Raw genomic sequence first — 23,432 nt, 5'->3', positions numbered from 1 at the left:
TCTGCACATTGTTTCTGTACATTACTCAAATGAAGTTTCGATCTGTAGTGAAATGCTGGCCTGTGTCCCACACCTGCTGGCTGGGTGCATCTCAGCCCCAGGTCTCTTCACTCATTCAGTCGTTCTAGTGGGTGATTGTCTTTTACCTTGGCCACTGACCTTTTAAACAGGGGTCATTGTTTTCCTATGTCTCATTGTAACTCTCTCCCAGAGGCGTGCATATTCAGTTCTGGTCATAGCTTTGCATTCTTTAGTCATTTTCCTCCAACAGTGCGCCTGATTTATCTCAGCTAATTATCTGCCTACAGCACTGCAAATATTATAAACAAGGCTATAAAAATTCTTTTCATAAGTACAGTTGTATGCAAAGGTTTTGGTGCCCCTGGTCAGTTTACATGTTTTGTTTGTGAAAATAGGTTAACATGTCCTCTGCAGAGAACACACTTCTCCACATATTATTGTGCGGTTACTGTTTATTTGCAGAATTTAATATATTAGGAAAAAATGTGGTCATTTTTGCACTAAAATTTGCATATTTGCAAAATTTGACACATTTAAATTTGCCTATTTAACTTATTTTCACACATTGTTTTAAAGGGGGTGTTTTACATACCACTATAAATATCTGCAGTCATTTTTTACATTTTAAATTAAAGTTTGTTTACGCATTGTTTTGTTCCTGTCTACTTGGTGTGTCCTACATGTATACCCCAGTCCTTTGTGAAGCAAAAAAAAGTATCGTTGGCTAATAATTTGAGTTAGACTGGGTATATTAGTGTTGGAAAATCATTTAGCTGTGCAGTGCTGTGGGCCTCCTTTATTGAATTTGGATGCCACAATTCTGTACCTTCCATGAAATGATGAAAGGTCACTTACATAGAGGTAAAAACTTGCTTAGCAGGACAGAGTAATACCACCCAGTCAGTATTTATTGCTGTGGAGATTGTGATTCTTGTGTTTTTTACAGACTGACCATTTAGCAAGCAGCTTACCATGAATATGTTTCCTCACACTGAAAGCTGAACATGAAAGGTTAAAAAATTCTGTTGATGTAATTTCTAGAGTTCCTGACTTTGTCTTATCAAAACCTCAAAACACCACAGTTGGTGCTACATCTCAAAAAGGCCTATGTATGAAACACTTGCTCGCTGATGCCATCTCAGTATTTCACTCCACATCTTTATGCTTTTGCATTTTTGCATCTGTTTTGCTGTGTCATCACTTAAAGTATCATCAGCCAGTTCTGAATTCTCCCTTCTTAAATATTCAAAGTACCAGTCATTTGCCAAGTAGCGGTACAGACTGAACTTACCCTGTAAGACTGAACTCATACCGAACTTATTCTTTAAAATGATGCCTCAGCTGAACCTGTGCGTCATTGAACTGTGGCTTACACTGTGAATGTAGTTCAACTGCTCTTATTGCTAGGAGCATTGTGCTAAATCCTGTAAGTGATTGTTCACACTTGATTTGTTGGCTGCATTAAGGAAGTGGGGGAGGGGATGGACTGTTTTGTGGGTTGTACGTGCTCTATTTTAGCTTACAGCTCAAAATTAGATACAGAATGTTTCTTTTAAACAGATATTATATGCCTTGTTCCCGACCTAAAATAGTTTTGGTATTTAAAGATAATGAGGGAGCAGTTAGCATCTTGTAATAGTCTTGCGTGTTGGTGGCTGGAGTCTTTCATTCTTTATTAGACATGTTAGCATTTCTGTGTGGATTATTTCTTTACATAAGCAAAGTAACAGAAACTTCTTTGTAGTAATATCTCCTTCAATGCACTGTGTAGGCAAGGACAGCATAAATGGATTAGCACCATTCTTGCTTTCATCTACTCAGACCTGGAGGAACAGACATAGGAGGACAGAAGCAGCAGCTTAAAGATTTAACGGCGAGGCAGTTTAAAGATCGGTCCAATATGGCAGTTTAAAGATCGGTCCAATACAGCAGTTTAAAGAGCGGTCAATACTAAATGCTAGCAGTTTGAGCTAATCAGCTTTAACATGTAGAGGTCTAAGGTTATTACGTTAGTAATTACATTTACATATGATTTATATGTTGTGTTGATAGGTCTGGGTTTGCATGTCCAGTTTCCTTCCATTGCCTTCAGTGTCAAGAAAGTACAGAACCTTGGCAAAAATAAAACGACAAAACTGTGTGCACATAAATGATTGGCCATCAAATTATAATAAAATATCTATCTATAATCGTAATAAAATATATAAGATGGTTCTTCAAGGGTTTGTAAAAAAAATGGTTCTGTATAGAAACAGAACCCTTTACATGATTAAATTGTTCTTTGCATCGTGAGAGGGTTCTTCAGATTGATGAAGAATGTGCTGAAGAAATTCTATATAGAAACGTTCTGAAAAGGGTTCTATATAGTACCCAAAAGGGTTCTTCTATTGTAACAATGTCAAGCTTGTAATAGAAGAGCACTTTTGGTTGTTATGTAGAATGCTTTTCATCAAGGTTCTATATAGAACCAATTTAATATACAGATCATTTGACCAAAACTGTTCCAAGTCAGTTTCGGAAATGGGCTTCAGACTGAAATCCTTTTGCTTTGAGTGACACTATACCTTAATTATGGTTGTAAAAGTAAATGATTGAATGTTCCATTTTGCAATTGATACAATAACAGTGCCTCTGAAACATTACCGAATACTTCAGTAGTGACTGTTTCAGTTGACAATTTTAGCTAAATTTTTAAAAAGTTTTTTATTGAAAAAATCGAACTCATGATAAATCGAAATCTTTCAACTTCACTTTAAAAGAAATCAAAAAGGTCTTACTGGAAAAAATTGTAAGGAATATTTTCACCAAAAGAGTTTGGGGTTAGAGTTTGGGACGGTGACCTCTCTAAAGAAGGTACTCGTCTGTATGTGCACACCTATACATGATGATTTTGTATATATTAAAATTATTACTATCTCAATTAATGCCTTTGGTTTGAGTAGACAATAACGCATTCCTTGTAAATACCTTGTAAATAGGTGTGAATACTGAATTCATTGTTTTATGGTGTTTTTTTTTGCTGCTACCTTTACTAATTCTGTGAAATGGTCTGACTCTGGCTCTGCGTTCAGGTGTGCGGGAGAAGCATCAGGACTGGGAGGCCTTACTGGAGAAAGCTCTGTCTTTGTCAGAGTCCTGCAGCGCACCAGCCAGTCTTCTAGAGGGGGTGAGATACATTTTGTTATGTCTGGGTGAGAAAACGATAAGAATTTTACTAACGTGATTTTCTGATCTTATTATGTAAGTGTAGGAAGCCTTAACACTGTTGTTAAGGGTGGAGGAGCTTTCTTTAATATACTTATAATATATTATAATACATGTCCACAGATGTCCTTGTACCAATGCAAATACAGCCAATCAAAGTCATGTTGGATGTAACAGTATGATGTTATTTATGAAAGAGGAAAAAATTACAGACAAAATGCGACAGATGATTTGCTGAGCCAAAATATGAATATTACCCTGTAAATGCTAATACTTTTTGCGCACTGAACCGACATTTAAGATCACCAACCTCACCAAAATACGCATAAACAAACCATTAAGCTTTGTCAAATGTGCTAGTTAAATTTAGCAGTAGTAGCCTAGCCTATAAGTTATGTAGCTGGTGTTGTTATATAATAGTGTTGAAATTTATCAGTAGACTTACATGTGATGTCATTTCATTATTTCGTGCTTGGTTGTAGCGTGGTTGTGGGATTATTTGTATTTTGACTGCTAAACAGCCTAATTATTCAAAGGATCCAGACATCTGGGGTAAAATGTTCAAAGGATGAAATGACTTCAGAAAATTTTGGTTTACCTCTGGGCGCAATAGCAGCGATTTTTTTTAATGTTTTAAATTTTTTTAATTTATTTTATTTTTGAAAACTCTTCATTTTTCACAAAAAGAAAACAGTTTTGACGCAGAGTTACTAGTAAGGGCATGACACGAACTACAGAATGACAACTCGATATTCAAGGTCTAGTACTTCTTAGTTACATTAGCATAATAGCTCTAGTGCAAACCTAAGGAGGTAGACTTTGTATGCCTGTCTTGACTAATTGACTACATTTGGAGGAAGAGGAAACTTAAAGTAAAAGTGTAAAAAGTGATGTTTTGCCACATCACCTCCAACAAGTGTGGACCTAATGTGTATGCATGTTTGCTTGTTTCCTATTTGCATGGACGTAGGCCCAGCGTGGCTGTAATCCTGTAGACCTGCTTAGTCCAGGACTTAGTGTGGAGCTGGTGGATAAGGAGGATGCAGAAGTGGCCTGGGCTGCGGTTATTGAAGATAACGTTGGGGGAAGACTCCGTCTCCGGTACTCCGGCACTGAGGAGCTCCCCGACAACCCTTCAGTCATCTGGGTGTTCTACCTAAACCCACTGCTCCACTTGCCTGGCTGGGCCAAAGACCATAGCAGGACCCTCAGACCCCCGTCAGGTGAGCTAGCTCCATTATTGTCTTAGCTAAGCTAGGATTAGCTTAGCATTAGTTTCAGTGTGTTCTGCACTTCTTGAATGCTTGACGATTCTAGAATCAAGTGCAAGATTCTCAGCCTTTTGTAAACCAAACCCCACTTCATGTCACAACCCAAGATGGAAGCTTTTTTAACAGGGTTTCCAGTTTTTCCTATGCAGAGTTTGCAGAACAATGTTTGTTTATTCATCAGAATATAAGAGGAAGGTGTAATAAAGGCTAAATCTTTGGATATCAGAATTTAATAATGTTAGAAACTTATGTTGTGTTGTATTGAAATGACTTATTCCTTTGGTTTTGTAATATGTAGTTATTTTGCAAGTACCTTGGTTACTTACATGGCTTTAGCATTCTCTTTGACTACATTTTGCTGTCTTCAGCACATTGCATCATGGGCCATGAATCACTTGCCTCTATGAAACCCCATGCTCCTCAGTAGTGCAAGGTAGAGAGATGTTTTTTCCAATTTGAAACTAGATAAATAAAATGCACGCCCAAGTTTGTCATTGTGGGTTGTTTACTTCCTACACTACAGCATAAATTTACAGAAAAAAACATCCCTACCCTTGCCCTGCACTTGGCATGATGCTTGTTCAGTTTTTGTATACAGATCAGTTTCAGACCACCGTCTTTATTTGTGAAATGTCACACAGACAAATGTACACAGACCAGCCATTCATTAAGAACACCTCCTTGTGTCTACACTCTTCTACAATTACAGACTGTAGTCCATTGGTTTCTCTGGATACTTTGTTAAGCCCTTTTACTTTGTTCTGCAATGGGCAGGACTCCCACAGGACCACCACAGAGCAGGTATTATTTGGGTGATGGATCATTCTCAGCACGGCAGTGACACTGACGTGGTGGTGGTGAGTTAGTGTGCTTTGTGCTGGTACAGATGCTGTGGACACACCAGTGCTGCTGGAGTTTTTAAACACCAAAAATATCCAGCCATGTCAGTATCACTGCAGTTCTGAGGATGATCCATCACCCAAATAATACCTGTGGTGGTCCTGTGGTCCTCCTGATTGAAGAACAGCATAAAAGGGGGTTAACGAAGTATGCAGAGAAACAGATGTACTGCAGTCTGTAATTGTAGAACTACAAAGTGCACCTGTATGGCAAGCAGAGCTGATAAACTGGACAGTGATTGTAGAAACAAGGAAGTGTACTTAATGAAGCAGCAAGTCAGTCTATAGTTAACATTCTGCATTCTGACTGGCTTTGTTACAGCTAGTCAGAGTGCATGATTTGCGGTTTTGGAAGTCAGAGTCAGCACATCCATGCTCACTGCTGAAGAATGGATGTGCAGGTTGGTTTTGGTTAGGTTGCCCCAGTGAGTTATAGTCATGTAGTCATGGTGGGAGTAGTTATGGTGGGAGTGTCTTAAACAGCTTTGAGAGAGATGAAAAAGAAAAACAAGAAACATAACTCAAACACGCACACACATCTTCTAAACCACTTCTCCTTCTGGGTCCCGGGGGGTGCTGGAGCCTATCCCAGCGGTTATCGGGTGGAAGGCAACTCAAAAACAGAAAAACAAAGGCATAGACCTGTTTGAAGAAAACATACAAGAACCTATATGTAATGTGTCAAACAAGGCTCTAGAATTGCTGTTTCAGCAATGAATGACGCATAGCATGACTCTTCAGGTCGTGTATCATTCAGAAGACATGAGTGATTTTGCCATCATGATGCAGGTGAGACAGACTTTGTAAATTCAAAAAATTACAAAAAACCAAAGCCTTTCTCGTGTGGGGTTTGCACAGTGCTTAGCAAAAACTGCCAAGAGAATTTTCATATATAAGCAGTGTTCCTTAAAAACACACAATACACTGTCCAGAAAAAAAGGGTATAAGCTGAAAACAAAATGCTAAAAAAAACAAACAAATACTTCAAATAACATATTTTAGGGAAGGATGTTATGCAGTTTCTTTCAAAAATGTGGCTTTTTTTCTTTTTTCAAAAAACATTACATTATGCTGTTCTTATGTAGGTTAAGTAATGAAGTAAGTGTGTAGAATATTGAATAAATTGGGTTTTATTAGTTGACATTATGCTGAATCAAGTAATATAGAAAACCTTACGGTTAAAAAAGGCAAAACTCAAAACGATACAAAGGCGTAAGTGTCAGTGAAGGTCTTAAAGGGTTGATGCTGTTAGAACATGGTCATGAGTGTAGTATTTCATGTGCTGCTAAGAATCTAATTAGTTCTCCTTTATTTTTGTCCTTGTTGTAGAGGTCTGGTAGGGCTGTCTTTTTGCATTTGGTGGCACACAGCTAAGGTAATCAATAGGATGGGGGTGGGGAATTGGGCTTAGCTGAGCATAGAGCAGAGTCCTCTAGCTTGTTGTAGTTAAACATGGTCATGCGTTTGTTTAGGTCGACAGAGATGCTGACGTAAGCTGAGTGATTCTGTTTGTGTTTGTGTAGCACTGCTTCCGTTGCGTACCGAGGAACAGTGGGAGGAAGTGAGACAGGCCATTTCCAACCAGCCACGGGACTCCAGCATCAGTGAAGAGTTCTATAAGGTGAAGACATTTCAGAAATCTGTGCATTGCTTCTTTATGCTTTAGTTAAATGTTTTTATAGACCTGGGCAATAAAATGATAACTATTGAAATTAAAAGTTTATAGATACTGAATATTCTTTTCCGCAGTCTGATATTAGCAGCAGTCATCTGAACGTTGGACAAATTTAGCTTCGGTGCTCTAGGTGGGAATGTGCATCATTTACTGACTAGACAGGTAAAGAGAGGAGGTCTAGCCATTTTCTCACAACAGCCAAAACCAATGTGACATTTAGGAGGGTGAGCAAGCTATTAAAGGTGTAACTTTTTTATACAACGTTAAAAAAATTGGTTGCAACAGTATATCAAAATTTAAGACTACTGCTACTACTAGTAATACCTCCCTTGGTCTCTTCAGTGGATCTCCCGTGTATTTTCTTTCATAGAAAGAAATCACAGACGGAAATGTGGCATCCGAGTGTAGCTTAACGCAGTAAAAGTGACTGAGGAGGGGCAAGGGCTTATATGCACACACCCATACTTAAATGCTTTGGCTTGTAATTAGATTTTTTTTTTTTATTCTAACGGTTGTGATTTCACAGGTTTATTTTGTCAGAAGGCTAGACGATATGTAATTGTAGCTCTGAAGAATTATGATGTTGTAAGCACAAAATGTAATAATAATCATCATCATCATCATCATAATAATAACAGATATAACAGTAATGTGATGTTATGTAATGTACCTAATGTAATGTTAATGTTAACATTCACATATTATTAGCCCAAGTTAATGAGCATCCATGGCCTGACTCGAGATAGCTTAAAGTTCATATGAATAGTTTAAACAATAATCAGCAATTAGTCAACCAGTAGCTTTTTGTCACGAGACTAACTACATAGGCTAACAAACATGTTTAGAACATGAAAAGAACAAGAAAAGAGTCACTTGTAATGTGGCTAAATATCTTCGTTGCAGTGATGCTGAAAACTAAACATTTAGGGTAGTTTAATGTTTGCTATATCCCTTTATCGGTGACTCTGGTGTTTTCGGCTACAATGAAGTGCCTCAAGAAAACAGTGGCAGGAGTCAAGAGTCTGTGTCGACTCCAGAAAATCCAGAGCTGTGCATAAGTCAGCAGGGCTACCAGAGCAAGTGCTGCTGTTGAGCCCTCATACATACAATTCAAAAACAGTCCTCAAGATCAATTGTGTATAAAAAAAAAAATTAACTTAATTTTTTAACTTGTATGCAAGTCTTTTTTATGATGTTTTGGATGGCCGGCACTAGGGTTGTGCTGATAGACTCTGTGATTGCATGCACATTCAGGATCGGCCAGCCATCACTCCGCACTGCTTCGCTGAGGGGATGAAGCTAGAGGCTGTAGATCCTGCTGCACCTTTCACCATCAGCCCTGCCACTGTGACTAAGGTAACCCACCCTCACCTGCACACTTATCTCCACTGCTAACTATCAGCCATGCTACTGTTGCCAAGGTAACATGGTCTGACCTACTGCAGCCTCACCTCTGTGCCAAAAGTAACAGTGGACTGTCACTCAGACGTGTTCAAAATGAAGATCTCCCATTTCATCTGATTAATATGCACTGAAACATCAAATAATTGATAAACATATCATTTTACTGTTTGATTGTAGCATTTTTGCACTTATTGTATATTTTGTTATGTATTTACAGTGCAGTAGAGCACCACTGGATGCAGGACTGAGGTTTCAGTGGGTTTCATTTGTGTAAATAAAGATAAAACAGCAAAACCTATTCTACAACCAGTGCAGGCTGCTCTCCATTCAGCCAGAAATGTTGCTCTCTTCTTACAGCTTCAAATCACACACTGACTTATCAGCTCTTGGAAAAAGCCTCAGGCTGTAACACAGCAGGCTGTGGCATATAACTCTCATAAACATGCTTTTATTAAGATGTTTCTGCTTTACTATGTCATTGTGCCCAAATTGTGAATAATCATGTCCTCAGTCTTACAAGGTCTTCATTTGTCTTGAATTATGCATGACCTGACATGCCAATTTACAGGAAATATATCTCCACAGCTAGACCTAGAGATTCAGTTCCTTCTTTTTGTGGTGTTTGTGAAAGTTTCCTTTTAATACTGATTTGAGTGTAGTTCATCAGAGATTTTTTTCAGTAGGGCTCAGAGTAGTGTTGGATACAAGGTCCTTGAAATATGGTGCTTGCACAGAACAGTTTGCTTAACAACGACAGTGCTTTTATTTGATGAACCAATGACAAGTTATTCAGCATTCACCGACCTTATTGTCAGTAGTCATGAAAAAACTTCTCAGATATGCATCTTCACTCTGGCACTTAAACCAGGTACTCATTTATATATTTATGAGTGTGTTTGTTTTTGCACATTATGTTTTTGCACAAAACGTCTGAATATGTGCAAGGAATTGACCTTGCTAACCTGCAGGGCCTGCAAAATGGTTCCGAGTTTGTAAAAGCCAAAATGTCTGTTCATTGTTAAAACTGAAAGAGTAAAACATCTTAATTTTAGTTATTGAGCATTTACATTTTAGGTACGTATATTCAAATGAGACATATTTATGTACTTGTACCTACTTGTACTTGTACCATTACATACAGGTTCTTGCATTTTGTCAAACTTTATCACCACATTGTTAACATAATTTGAGGCTGCCAGCTGCACATTATGTTGTATGAAAATCTACATTCATTATTTATAATATCATTGTTTTCAGTATATCCTTTGTCCACATTTCATTTAATATATTTTCCATTCATTTTGAGAGACTTGCTTTCAGTTTTTCAAAGAAATCTGCAGGAATGTATTTCCTTTTTCTTTTTAACGATTTCTTGACAGCTGTACAGCCTTTCAGACCTTTTCATAGCATTGAGTTGTCTTCTCACAGTGGAACGATAGACAGAAACACCTGTGGATTTTTTCAGGTCTGAAATGAGTAGAGCTTGACTTTCCTCTCTCTCTCTCAAAAATGAAAGTTTTAAGTTTTGTTTATCTGATGGGGACAGTTTGGGTTATCCACTACGTGTTGCGTGGTTGTTAGGAGTACCATTTTCTCTGTATCATTTTTTGGGAGTTTTGAAAATTCCTTTTCGCACTTTTTCTTTTACTTTATCCTTCCTTGTGCAAGTGGATAATTTGGATATAATCTAATTAGAAATATAGAATATAGCAATAAAGAAGTGTGCAAGGCAGCTCAGGTGAGTTTTTGAGTAGTTGCTTGTGTGAGAGTTGCTGTCTTTCCAAAAGATTACAGGGTTCATGATCATTGAAAACACCTTGTGTTGAGAGGACTCAGCTGGTTGGTTTTATTATTGGAAGGATGGAAGAGTTAAAGAGGCAGTAAGGTGAACCAGAGTAAACATAAATTGTATATAAATAGTCTTTGTTATATTTGGAGACTTCTGTGTTATATTCCATTTTAATGTTTCCTAAACAAAGTCTCTGACTTTTGTACACAGTGCTATATGTACTTACATATATAATATGGGAGATAATTATATATGGTGTCCTGACATTGTTTAAATCCGTGTGTGTATGTATAAAACAGGTGTTTGGTGATCAGTTCTTCCTGGTGCAGATGGATGATATGAGAGAGGAAGGGCAGAGAGAGGGATGTTGTCGGCCGTTTCTGTGCCACAGGGACAGTCCTGGAATTTTCCCTGCCCAGTGGAGCCTGAAGAATGGGGTCAAACTTAACCCTCCACCAGGTCTGACCTTCCACCATACAGTGTCATCGATTCAGTGGGAATGACTTAGAATATTCCGCTTTTTGGTTATTTTTTCACCAGTAGTTAACTTTCAGGTCCTTTAACCCTTAGATGTCAGCAGTTATTATTGTTGTACACATTTGTCATAAGTTATTTATAGTTTATTAAATAATTACATAAGGAATTACATAGGAAATGAATTAGATGTATATTCAATTTATTTTCAATTTTAACAAGTCTTTTTTCCATTTGTTTGAATATGCCAAAAAGTAAGGCATGATTTTTTTTATATATAATGGTTGTATCTTCTACAAGAAAGCATGCACAATAATAACAATCAAATTCAAATAGTTATAATTGTCATGTGGTATGGATTGAAAAAGTAAAAAAGGTGAACTTTTGACAAAATATCCACACTTATTTCAATAAGCTATGCATGAAGAATAATTAAACAAACTAAGAGGAGGCATTTCAGGGTGTGTTTGCCAGAATGCCTCTTAGATTTTGTTGAATTATTTAGGGAGTTACAGTTAAAACATCATTGAATCAGAACCAATCAGTGGGGAAACCTCAGGATCTTCTAGGCCCTCAGAGAAGGCCTAATGATTTATGGGAGCTAAAATTATCTGTAATTTTCAGTATATTTTTCTTTAACAGAATCAACATGATTGCTGTATTTAAACTCTGCAAGTTTGTTTGTTTTCCCATGTGAAAATAACTACTCATCATCCACAGAGAACACACTTCTGCAAATTCTGACACACAATTACTGTTTATTTACTAAATTCAACGAATTGGGAAAATTGTGGCCTTTGCAAAAGTTGTGGCACATTTTATATGTTATGGGTTTTTTTTGTCAAACTCAAATGTTGTCAAATGTTAAACTCATTTGCAAAAAAAATTATGTTTACGTTTGTTCTCTGAAGAGTTTGTGTTCACGATGATGAAAGTATAATTTTACTAGGAGTATTTAAACTTTTTCAGGCAATTGCATTTTACAAATTCTCCTATTACACTACTTATTTTTCATTCTAAAGCAAAAGGGTTAAAATCTTGAAACACTTAATGGAAAATTGTCCACTTGTGACCGTACAGTGAAGCTAGGTCTTAGGAGTTGGACTGAAGGCCTTACATATCTAATTAATCACCAGCATATTTAGGAAATGACAGAAGAATCAACCAATCATGTTTTCCTATTTAGTGAGAAGAAAACTTCACTGTGGGCCTTCTGGAATCCTAGATTCCATGTGTGAAACACAAGGTCCGCAGGCCAAATCAGGCCTGTGACACAGTTCGATTTGGCCCTCAAAATTATTTTCATTTACTATTCTTACCACCCTGTTTTACCCTGAGATGCACTACAGTCCTCAGCATGCATTGCAACATAGTGTCCATTCTGACCCCCTTTCCCCAGCAACAATCTATGGCTCCACAGTTACACTGTTTCACGCAAATAGAGAGTTTAAAAAATACCTAAAACTATTTATTTTTATTTAGGATTATTTTTCAATAAGTGTTCAAAGCCTTTTTTGCTGTTGCAGTTTTGGCATATTTTGAAAAAACAATGGTAGATGTGTCACTGACTGAGAATACGAGCTAAGTACTATGAGATGTTTTTATAAGCTTTAAATGTTTGTGTTTAAACTAGAACACTCAAAGAATGTTCATGTGCATGAGTGTTAGATTGCTAACATAGTGTCCGAGCTCCTATAGATGTGCTAGATAGAGGTGAATGTATTGTAGTGGTAAATTTTTTCATCAAATTTTTTACAGCATTTAACTTCACTGGAACCAATGATTATGTTTAATCTTTAATACAATGGCATATGTCGTGGAGTTAATCATGGAAAAACCACATACTAACCAACAACACTGGAAAATCATTGTAAAGGTTCATGCAGACTTGGTTTGTTCTGAGTGTAGCGTTCTGTGAAAGTGTGGAGGATGACTCATATTAAGATTATTTGTTTAAGCTTCAAGTATTTGAATAGCAAATAATGTTTTTTATATTTTGAGAGACTTCTGTAATCACTGCCTGTAACATGTGTGACATATCTCTATTGTATGTGTGTGCAGGATACCAAGGACAGGACTTTGACTGGGCTGACTATCTGAAACAGTGTGAGGCAGAAGCAGCACCTCAGCACTGCTTTCCCTCTGTGAGTGTCATTCTGTTCCACACAGTCAGAACAATTCAGCTGTGAAATGACTCACAGCCTTCACATTATAAGATATACAGTGAGAAATTTGCTTGCTAACATGTATTCATTTATTTTGAATGAACCATTACAATTATATTGTTGCATCTGTTTGTAGCAGAATAATTATTACATTACATGAGTCTTTCTTTTCCATTTTTTTAGGACCCATCTGATCAGTGCTTTAAGGAATCGATGATGCTAGAGGCTGTTAACCCTCTTTGCCCTGAAAACATTCACGTGGCAACAGTGACCAAGGTCAAGGGACAGCATATCTGGATTCAATTGGAAGGTGTGAGAAAATTCATTTTTCATGATGTAGAATGGTTTTATCTGTAGCTTTGTAGCTTTTGACTGTATGCAAAAGTTTGAACGCCTCAAATTTTAGTGCATAAAGTCTTTCTTTTTCTGCAGTTTTCAGCAAATAAATATTTAATAGTGCGTTAAAATTTCTGTAAACTATGTGCACTTATTTTCACTTAACAAAATGTGTTGTCTGACCAGGAGCACCCAAATGTTGGCATAAGACTATATTAGTTAATGCACTCTTAAAAAATAAAGGTGCCTAAGTGGTATTTGGCTTTGGTGTACAGTTCTAAGACAAAAACTTTAACCGCTGTATAACCTTTACATTATGTGGAGATTCTTTAAACTTTAAAAACGTTCTTTACCTTCTCATTTTTCATTTACAAAAAAGGTTCCTGAAAAGACCATGCACTAAAATGTTCTTTAGGCAACCAAAAGTGGTTCTTCTATTACTCCAAAGATATCTTCAGTTTTTCTATAATTCATGCTAACTATTGATGAAAATGTCATTGGAACACAAATATCATTTGAACTGGAGAAGTGTTTTAGTACAAGCTAGTAAGCTGATGTGCATGAGAGCCTTGAGATTGTGGATACAATTATATACTATAATAATAAGTTATACAGACAGTTGTACATTTGCAAGCTACTTCATCATTTCATATACCCATCAGTTCACCTTTTTTTCTCTTTGCTAGCTCCCTTGGTGTGCATCACTTGTTCACTTCACTTGACCATCTTAGACTACAGGTCTAGTGAATGTTTTCAGTTGTAAAAATCAAGTGTTCGAAAATATCAGAAGGCTAAAGACTGGCCCATTACCCACTGGCCCACACTACCAGAATTGCTTCCATTCATGCTCCTGACCTGGAAAGTCATTTCTGACTGTGAAAATTTCTCAAAGAGGGCCAATCAGTTATAATCAGGAATGAAATTCTGTAGTTTTTCTCCCTCTTTATCCCAAAATTGCTAAGTCATGAGCCCTGATCTGAAATATCTTCAAACAGTACAGGCTTGAATGCATATCATTGCTGCCCTAGATTAGTTATAAACTTACATATAAAGGTATCAGCTGCCCCCCACACCTTTCTTTTAAATAACTCTGTGTGTTAGATGGTAACTCTGCTCATTATTGTGTAAAAGACAGTAAAAAAACACTTGTTGAATGTGAAATCGTAAACTACAATGGAATTATGGAATTGAATAATATTGAATCATAAAATTTGAGGGGGATTCACTTTAAATTCTTATCTCTATGATGTTGTCTCCAGGGCTGAAGCAGCCTGTTCCAGAGATCATTGGTCATATGGACTCAATGGATGTCTTCCCTGTTAGCTGGTGTGAAACTAATGGCTACCCTCTACAGTACCCCTGCAAGCCCAAAGGTCAGTGTCCATATATGTATAAATGTGCTTGTTTGTTTATTTCTCTTCAACATAAACTTGTAGCTTAGAACACCGATGTGTACCCCTGCCACATGTTAGCAGGTTAGAACTGGATATTTTCAGTATTTCCTCAGCACTTACTTTGGCAGTAAATTAAGCAACAAGCCTAAACTCAAGTAAGTAAACACATTTTAAAAAGTTCAAAAGCAAAAGGGTTCAGTTTCTTAAATCTGATTGGCTCAGCCACATTCAAAGCCATTATAAGTACTTGTTGGACAAAAACTTATAAGCACTTACATCAACTGAATTCTGTATGAATGAGCCAAGTTATATAAAAATGTTTCGTTATATTGACTGTTATATTGACGCAGTCCTGATATGTGGCATCATAAGATGCCACTTTTGTGTAAACAACTGTAATATATTCATGATTATATTCATGACCAAAAACTAAAATGTTGACAAAATGACTGGAATGTACAATAATGGGTTAAGTCCTGTATAATATAGTAATGCACTAAAGTTAAATTTACTACTTATTACTCGTCCAAATTAAAATTAATATAAATCTCGAAAGTCATTATCGTGCTCCACATCCTTGTCTATAATTTTGCATAACACTACTCAACTGCCTATTGTGCCCTCCTATGTAGAACCAAGAACGTTCCTAAGTTTGATTGATAAACTTGCCTAGTCAAATAGTGATGGTTGGAAATTAAATTAAATGAATTAAATTAAATGAACATTTTTAACCAGTAGCATTGTTGAACAATTATTGTTCATGTGTCTTTTAATAGTTAATTGACTAATCATTTTCATTCCTACTTTGTGTGCAATGTAAAGTTGTCTGTTCTGGTCAACGTCCACATCACATGCTTGGCCAGTTTTATCAGTGTTCTGCCCTGCTATTCTGTTGATTGTTTCTGTGTTTCCGTATTGCAGTTGAAAAGCAGAAGAAAATTGCTGTGGTTCAACCTGAAAGGCAGTAAGTAAAGAAGTGCAGCATGACAAATAGTGTAATTTTGTTAATTGAGAAGTAATCCCTTTCTTTCCTACACTCATAGCAGAGCTCCATCGAAAGACTCCTCCCCCGATGCCCTCAAACAGCCTTTCAGCAGCCAGACAGAGATGAGTGAGTGCTTATACTTCAGTGGCCAAATACACCCACTCGCATGCTGTCACAGAAACATGCTCATCCTTTGTTTGGAATCACACTGTGCAAATGCAGTTTTTTGCTCACTCACGTTCTTTTACGCATACACATTCAACCATTTGCAGAAACATTTCTCAAGGATATGCCCTTGTTTAGTCTGTGTACTTGAACACAAAGTGGTGCAGTTCACCTAGCTATGTCCACAACTGTTTTTTTGTCATTATTTTTTGTAACCATTGTGGGAGAGGGGTAGACAAATATAAAATTTGCAGTCAAAACTCAGGCTACCAAGCCAGTGAACCATAATGTGAAGAACTTATGGCCAGAATTAAAGAAACCTGATGATCATATATTGTATTTACAATGAACAGTTATTACAATTGACATCCTTGAGGATCTAAAACAGGTCAGTGTCTACCCGTAGCGTAGTTGTGATGTTGCTTTACAGAAATTTCCCATTCAACCTAACGAGAAAATGTGGCGATATTTATTTATTTTGAGTTGCTACATTATTGTTGCTGCTAATAGAAACTAGACATGTTGGAAACAATGCAAATTTGATATTCTGCTAATATTAGACATAAGAGTATTCACATGTACAAAATTTAAAGCATCTTTTGAAGTGAATAATGCACTCTACATTTTGAGGAAAACTAAGTGGTGCAGTACAGTTCCTCATTAGATAAATTATAGTTTTATCAAAATTTGTTAAACGTATCCAGCCTAGCAACAGATATGATGCAAAAACTAATTTTGCAAGTTTGGACCATGTCTTCACCATGATGGTAGTATGAAGGGAGCCTCATTGAGAGAGGGAAGAGAGCTGAGAATTTGGACTGGAGTTTTGGGCGGCCTTGGCTTGGAGCTAGGCTTGGCATAGGACTAAGGAAAAGGAAGGAGATGAGGTTTTGGTGGCGATTGTTAAAAAAAAAAAAAATCACCACAGGAAACAGAAGGTAGAAAAGAGAATTATAGGATGTTGGATTAATAGAAGGAGGCGTTTTAAAACTCCATTTTAGGGCTGAAAGATTATTTTTTATATGGAAATCGCAATTTTAAGATTTTTGCAAGAGCTGCAGTTTTTTAAATCATAGCCTGTACTATCAGAAACATTTTCTTAAGCTTTAACTGGGGAAATGCATTCTAAAAACACAGAGCTTGTGGACTGCTTGTAGATAAGTTGGACAGAAGCAACCAAACCAGAAATGTGTTGTGACATCAGACCCACAACTTACCTGCACTCTAACACTAGTCAAGCTTCAAGCCAGAAAATGTGGATATTCTGGTCTTCTTGCCAAAAAAAAAAAAAAGGCCTGAACCATCCATCCATCCATTATCTTCCGCTTCTCCGGGGTTCGGGTCGCGGGGGCAGCATCCTAAGCAATGAGGCCCAGACCTCCCTTTCCCCAGCCACTTCCACTAGCTCTCCAAGGGGAATTCCGAGGCGCTCCCAGGCCAGCTGGGCGATATAGTCACGCCAGCGTGTCCTGGGTCTTCCCCGGGGTCTCCTCCCAGGTGGACTTGCCTGTGACACCTCCCGAGGGAGGCGTCCGGGAGGCATCCTAACCAGATGCCCGAACCACCTCAGCTGGCTCCTCTCGACGTGAAGAAGCAGCAGCTCTACTCCGAGTCCCTCCCAGATGACCGAACTTCTCACCCTATCTCTAAGGGAGAGTCCAGACATCCTGCGGAGGAAACTCATTTCGGCCACTTGTATTCGCGATCTTATTCTTTCGGTCATTACCCAAAGCTCATGACCATAGGTGAGGGTGTCAACGTAGATCGACCGGTAAATCGAGAGCCTTGCCTTATGGCTCAGCTCTTTCTTTACCACACAGACCGGTAAAGAGCCCGCATCACTGCTGACCCAGCACCAATCCGCCTGTCAATCTCCATCTCCCTTGTACCATCACTCGTGAACAAGACACCGAGATACTTGAACTCCTCCACTTGATGAGGCAAGAGCCCATCCCCGACTCAGAGTGGGCTCTCGGCCCTTTTCTGCCTGAGAACCATGGTCTCGGATTTAGAGCTACTGATTCTCATCCCGGCCGCTTCACACTCGGCTGCAAACCGATCCAGTGAAAGCTGAAGTTCGCGGCCTGATGTCCCCAATAGGACCACATCATCTGCAAACAGCAGCAATGTGACCCTGAGGTCACCAAACTGGACACCCTCCATCCCCTGACTGCACCTAGAAATTCTATCCATAAAAAATATTAATAGAAACAGTGACAAAGGGCAGCCCTGACGGAGTCCAACTATGCGAACCAAACTCCAGCTTTGTTTGTACAGGGCCTGAATGGCTCGTAGCAAAGAGCCATGTACCCCGTACTCCCGAAGCACCTCCCACAGAATACCCCGGGGAACACAGTCGAATGCCTTCTCCAGATCCACAAAGCACATGTGGACTGATTGGGCAAACTCCCATGAGCCCTCCAGAATCCTGGAGAGGGTAAAGAGTTGGTCCAGTGTTCCACAACCAGGGCGGAACCCGCACTGCTCCTTCTGGATCCGAGGTTCGACTATAAGCCGGACTCTCTTCTCCAGTACCCCTGCATAGACCTTAGCAGGGAGGCTGAGGAGTGTGATTCCCCTGTAGTTGGAACACACCCTCTCGGTCCCCTTTTTTAAAAAGAGGCACCACCACCCCAGTCTGCCAATCCAGTGGCACCGCCCCCGATGTCCACGCAGTGTTGAAAAGGTGTGTCAGCCAAGACAGCCCCACAACATCCAGAGCCTTGAGCAACTCCAAAACACATGGCCGCAAGTCCGATTACACGACTACAAAGTCAATCATTGAACTGCGGCCTAGGGTGTCCTGGTGCCATGTGCACTTATGGACATCCTTGTGTTCAAACATGGTGTTTGTGATGGACAAACTGGTTTGCACAGAAGTCCAAAAACTGAACACCACTCGGGTTCAGATCAGAGAGGCCATTCCTCCCAATCACACCCCTCCAGGTCTCACTGTCATTGCCCATGTGAGCGTTAAAGTCCCCCAGTAGGACAATCGAGTCTCCAGGAGGAGCACTTTCAAGCGTCCTTCCCAAGGAGTCTAAGAAGGCTGGGTACTCTGAACTGCTGTTCGGTGCATAAGCACAGACAGCAGTCAGGACCCGTTCCCCAACCCGAAGGCGTAGGGAAGCTACCCTCTCGTCCACCGGAGGAAACCCCAACATACAGGCACCGAGTCGAGGGGCTATGAGAAAGCCCACACCTGCCCGCCGCCTCTCACCATGGGGCCTGAACCTTAATTTATAAAAAATAATTGCAATCACAAGTTGCAACATTAGTCAGAAAAATCACAATTAGTTATCTTCCACAAATTGTTCAGCCCTACTCCATTTGTGAGCGGAACATGGATTGGTCAGTTTGAAGTTGGCTTACAAGTTGGTACCTAGACAAGACTTTTTATGGCTGTGCATTTTAAGACTGTGTTGTACTGGACAGGTCAGGCCAATGGGAAGTACTGCTGCCCAAAGATCTACTTCAACCACAGATGTTTCTCTGGGCCGTACCTCAACAAGGGCCGCATTGCTGAGCTCCCACAGTGTGTGGGTCCAGGGAACTGTGTCCTTGTTCTAAAGGAGGTATGCAGTCATCTTATTTCCTTTTTGTTCTTCTGCCCATTTTAGAGCATGTACCACTGCTTTATTGTATTACATTTTACTCTATCCGATTAACTTTTCCTGATAAACTCAAGGGCTTAGGCAATGTACTTTAGACATTCAAACTAAACATAAAATGAGCTGTCTGTTTCTAAAGCTTGTATATTTGCCCTGTCAGGTCCTGACCCTCCTTATAAACTCTGCCTACAAGCCCAGTCGTGTGCTCCGTGAGCTGCAGCTGGACCAAGAGGGCCGCTGGCAGGGCCACGGAGAGACACTCAAAGCCAAGTGAGGATGCTGACTTTGTATTTTTGCAGGAAACAGATGGAAAAAATAGTTTCATGCTTAGTCAGGTTTTTGGTCATGATTTTGCATAGTTTTATTTTGCCAGAACGTTTGTTATGTATGAACCATATACTTATTGTCAGTGAGCCTAAGTAAAGGATGACAGTAGTAATATTAAATCACTAAAACATTGTCACAGTGGAGTTTTTGTAGCAAATATTTTTTAAATTGTGTTTTATATTTTGATAATCTAACGTGATTGTCTGATTTGCACAATAATGTAGGTACAAAGGAAAGAGCTACAGGGCAACCGTAGAGATTGTTCGCACTGCAGACCGCGTGGCTGAGTTCTGTAGAAAGACATGCATTAAGCTGGAGTGCTGCCCTAACCTGTTCGGACCACGCATGGTTTTGGAGCGCTGCTCGGAGAACTGCTCAGTTCTCACCAAAACTAAATACAGTGAGTGTTGTCCAGAAACAGCTTTTCATGATAACAGATTACCTGAAAAAATATTTTAAAACAAAACAATCAGATTAACTTAAAGAGCATTCCAGCCTAAAGGAGGTATTTAATATAGTATTTGTTGTGTTGTGTAATACACTGTAACACAGCATTTCATAGCTCAACCTCAGTTCTGGCTTTTATGTCATGTTATTATTTATCCATCACTGTTCTTTCACTACAGTACCCTACACGCATTACTCAAATAATTATAAATAATAACCTTCATACATCTATTGGGAATTCCCCCCACAGTGAGAAATCCACTGGCGTAATGGGTAGTTAACATATAATATGTTAATGCTAATAGAAAAAATGCTAATAAGACAAATTATTTTAAGGTTTGTAGTAGTAATGTTCTCTGTCTGACATAGTTTTACAAAAAATAAAACATTTCAACTGGCCACCCCCATCCATCTGTCCCAAAGTGCCTGTAGTTCTTCTCACCTTCAGAATACATTACAGGAAGGGGGTTTCCTATATAAACCAGAAAATATTGCTCTCAAGATTACTGTGGAAGGTGAGGAGACATATTTACACAGTAGCAATTGCTTTTTTTTTACTTTGGTTGGAATTACACCTTGATTTTCTTACAGAAAATGGAGTACACAAGACATTTTTTGGGTCTGGAATTGCTTATTTTCAACTGTTGCTTATAAGGGAATTCCACAGATTTTCTACATTTCTGTCTTAACTCAATTATTAAGATCTAAACTGCAGGGAATTCTATGAAGTTATTTCTTTACAGAGGAGGTGATAGGAACCAATGTCAACAATGCAAATATAGCCACTTTGTTTACTGTCCAAAAGTGACTGGTGAACGTACATATGTCTTCAACGTTTTTGTGTAATGTTGATAATGGTATAATAATGGTAAATAAAAAGAAAAGAAATGTGGTTTCTTTGGAGACTGTTTATGTCTGTTTTGCTTTTCTTCAAGGTAGCAGTGATGCAACACCCCCACATATATTATAATCATTTTGATAAGTATTTGGTAAGATACCACATACTGCCTGTACCTTTATGGACTTTAAAAGTATGTTTTAGGCCAAAACGTTCTAACAACTATTGAAAATGATGTCTTGGATATCACGCAGTGTATTCATTACCATTTCATATGATAACCTCATCAATAAACTGACATCTGGTTCCTGTCGCCACCAATGTGAAAGTTTCTCTAGAATGGAGCATTTCACATCAAACCTCACTGAATAAGGTTTTTTTTTTTACCTCTTTTGATTGTGCAGAAAATTTTGCAAATCTCTGGGATTCCTCTTCAACTGCTCTTTTTCTTTCATATTTGGGCCACAAGTTACTCTTTCCGGTTGTGCACTTGTTCTACTTGTGCTGATGGATGTCTGTTGACCTTATGTGTTCCCTGTAGCATATTACTATGGGAAGAAAAAGAGTCGCCGTGTGGGACGACCCCCGGGGGGTCATTCCAATCTGGAGGGTGGCGTGAAGAAACGAGGGAGAAGGAGAAAGAGGAGGAAGCAGCTGTTTGTTCATAAAAAGAGACGCTCTTCGGCCTCAGTTGACAACACGCCCGCTGGATCTCCTCAGGTAACTATGTGCTTTTGTCAAAAACAGAATGCAATATAACTTTGAAAAATTCCAGCTCAACATACAGTCTACGTGGTAAAGTAAATAAGGCACAGCAATGTATTGATAGTAATCTGCAATTTTAACAGTTGTATGCAGAATTTTAAAAACACTACATTACAAATTACATGCATTGTTGATTTTATAAGTAAAAATAAGCTAACACATCCTCCATAGGGTGCACATTTAAAAAAAACTTTTCTACAAATTCAGCAAGAAAACAGTAATTGTACATTTAACGTGTATAAATACGTTCTATATATAGGATATGTACTTATTTTTACTTGGAAGATCAACAAAAAGTAATTTGACCAGGGGCACCTAAACTTTGGTATACAGCTGTGAATGTTCTATACGTTCTATATTGCACTTTTCACACACTGATTTACAAAATAGAATATACTGTGATAGACAACAGTGGACACAGACATACGTAGAAGCCCACAGCTGACTGACACTGTATTGAATTACGAAATTCCAAAATGTGGTAATGTTTTTGTCTCTCTTGGCTTTTCTTCAGGGAAGCGGCGATGAGGAAGACTTAGATGAAGATGACTCGCTGAGTGAGGACACTGGCTCTGAGCTGCAGGACGAATTAATGGATGACTCTGAATACTCAGAAAAGAAGTCCCAGCCTCCGACCCCTTCACCTTCCCCTCCCGAAACTCCTCGGCCCAACCGCAGACGCCGCAAAGCTCGCTCCCCCTCGTATTCAGACGATGAGAACAGACCTCCTTCACCTAAGGTAATCACATCTGTGCAGGCTCTGTGATATGGTGTATGGTGGATTATGTTACAAATTGGTGCCCCATGTGAGGAACCTGTCTTTATTTTATGGTTGTCATTTTGGCTGTTTATCTGTATTGTAAGAAACCAGTCGTGACTACATGTTTAACAGATAATTAGCAGTGTTATAACAACAAATACTCTTTGTATGAGGTCATTGGCAGTATTTACAGTTAACACAGAGGGACTGAGAGTCTGTGAAGGCCCGTGGAGAGGGTTGTTGGCTGAGTCTAAGGCTTATTTATGTTTTGTCTTGTGCAGAGCCCATTTGGCGAGGCTCCTCAGAAGTTGTGCTTGGACAGCAGTCCATTAGAATGGAGTGTTACAGATGTGGTGCGTTTCATCAGGACCACTGACTGTGCTCCGCTAGCACGCATCTTTATGGACCAGGTGATATTTATTTATTTATTTTTTTTTGGAACTTGCATACATATGCACTTTAAAGTAGTAATAGCACTACTAGGGCTGAACAAGTGACATTATGATCTTTTATGTTTGGGCAATAAATATTGTGATATTTATAAATTTACCAAGATATACAGTGGGTTGCAAAAGTATTCAGCCCCCTTGAACTTTTCAACCTTTTGCCACATTTCAGGCTTCAAACATAAAGATATGAAATTGACATTTTTTGTGAAGAGTCAACAACAAGTGGGACACAATCGTGAAGTGGAACGAAATTTGTTGGATATTTTAAACTTTTTTTAGAAATAAAAAACTGAAAAGTGGGGCGTGCAATATTATTCAGCCCCCTTGCTTTAATACTTTGTAGCGCCACCTTTTGCTGTGATTACAGCTGCAAGTGGCTTGGGGTACGTCTCTGTCAGTCTTGCACATCGAGAGACTGAAATTTTTTGCCCATTCTTCCTTGCAAAACAGCTC

The 23,432-nt window shown here is 38.7% G+C and overlaps 1 protein-coding gene across 3 annotated transcripts in view; it reads left to right on the top strand.

Annotated features, from left to right (window-relative positions):
• Positions 1 to 23,432, top strand: part of sfmbt1 (Scm like with four mbt domains 1) — a 43,917-nt gene that overhangs the window by 16,511 nt on the left and 3,974 nt on the right. For 2 of the 3 annotated variants that reach the window (XM_017711938.2, XM_017711941.2), the window contains exons 5-20: positions 3,093 to 3,187; positions 4,196 to 4,448; positions 6,919 to 7,016; positions 8,325 to 8,426; positions 10,563 to 10,722; positions 12,799 to 12,881; positions 13,086 to 13,212; positions 14,498 to 14,611; positions 15,554 to 15,596; positions 15,676 to 15,743; positions 19,218 to 19,357; positions 19,554 to 19,663; positions 19,945 to 20,120; positions 21,547 to 21,725; positions 22,285 to 22,509; positions 22,812 to 22,940. In XM_017711938.2, coding sequence (XP_017567427.1) covers positions 3,093 to 3,187; positions 4,196 to 4,448; positions 6,919 to 7,016; positions 8,325 to 8,426; positions 10,563 to 10,722; positions 12,799 to 12,881; positions 13,086 to 13,212; positions 14,498 to 14,611; positions 15,554 to 15,596; positions 15,676 to 15,743; positions 19,218 to 19,357; positions 19,554 to 19,663; positions 19,945 to 20,120; positions 21,547 to 21,725; positions 22,285 to 22,509; positions 22,812 to 22,940 — 2,102 coding nt within the window. The remainder of the gene's footprint in view (positions 1 to 3,092; positions 3,188 to 4,195; positions 4,449 to 6,918; positions 7,017 to 8,324; positions 8,427 to 10,562; positions 10,723 to 12,798; positions 12,882 to 13,085; positions 13,213 to 14,497; positions 14,612 to 15,553; positions 15,597 to 15,675; positions 15,744 to 19,217; positions 19,358 to 19,553; positions 19,664 to 19,944; positions 20,121 to 21,546; positions 21,726 to 22,284; positions 22,510 to 22,811; positions 22,941 to 23,432) is intronic. The other variant, XM_017711946.2, reaches the window with a different exon arrangement.

Source organism: Pygocentrus nattereri, chromosome 21, assembly GCF_015220715.1.
Source record: "Pygocentrus nattereri isolate fPygNat1 chromosome 21, fPygNat1.pri, whole genome shotgun sequence".
NCBI lineage: Eukaryota > Metazoa > Chordata > Actinopteri > Characiformes > Serrasalmidae > Pygocentrus > Pygocentrus nattereri.
The sequence above is the reverse complement of the archived record's forward strand: the minus strand, read 5'-3'. Positions and strand labels throughout refer to the sequence as shown.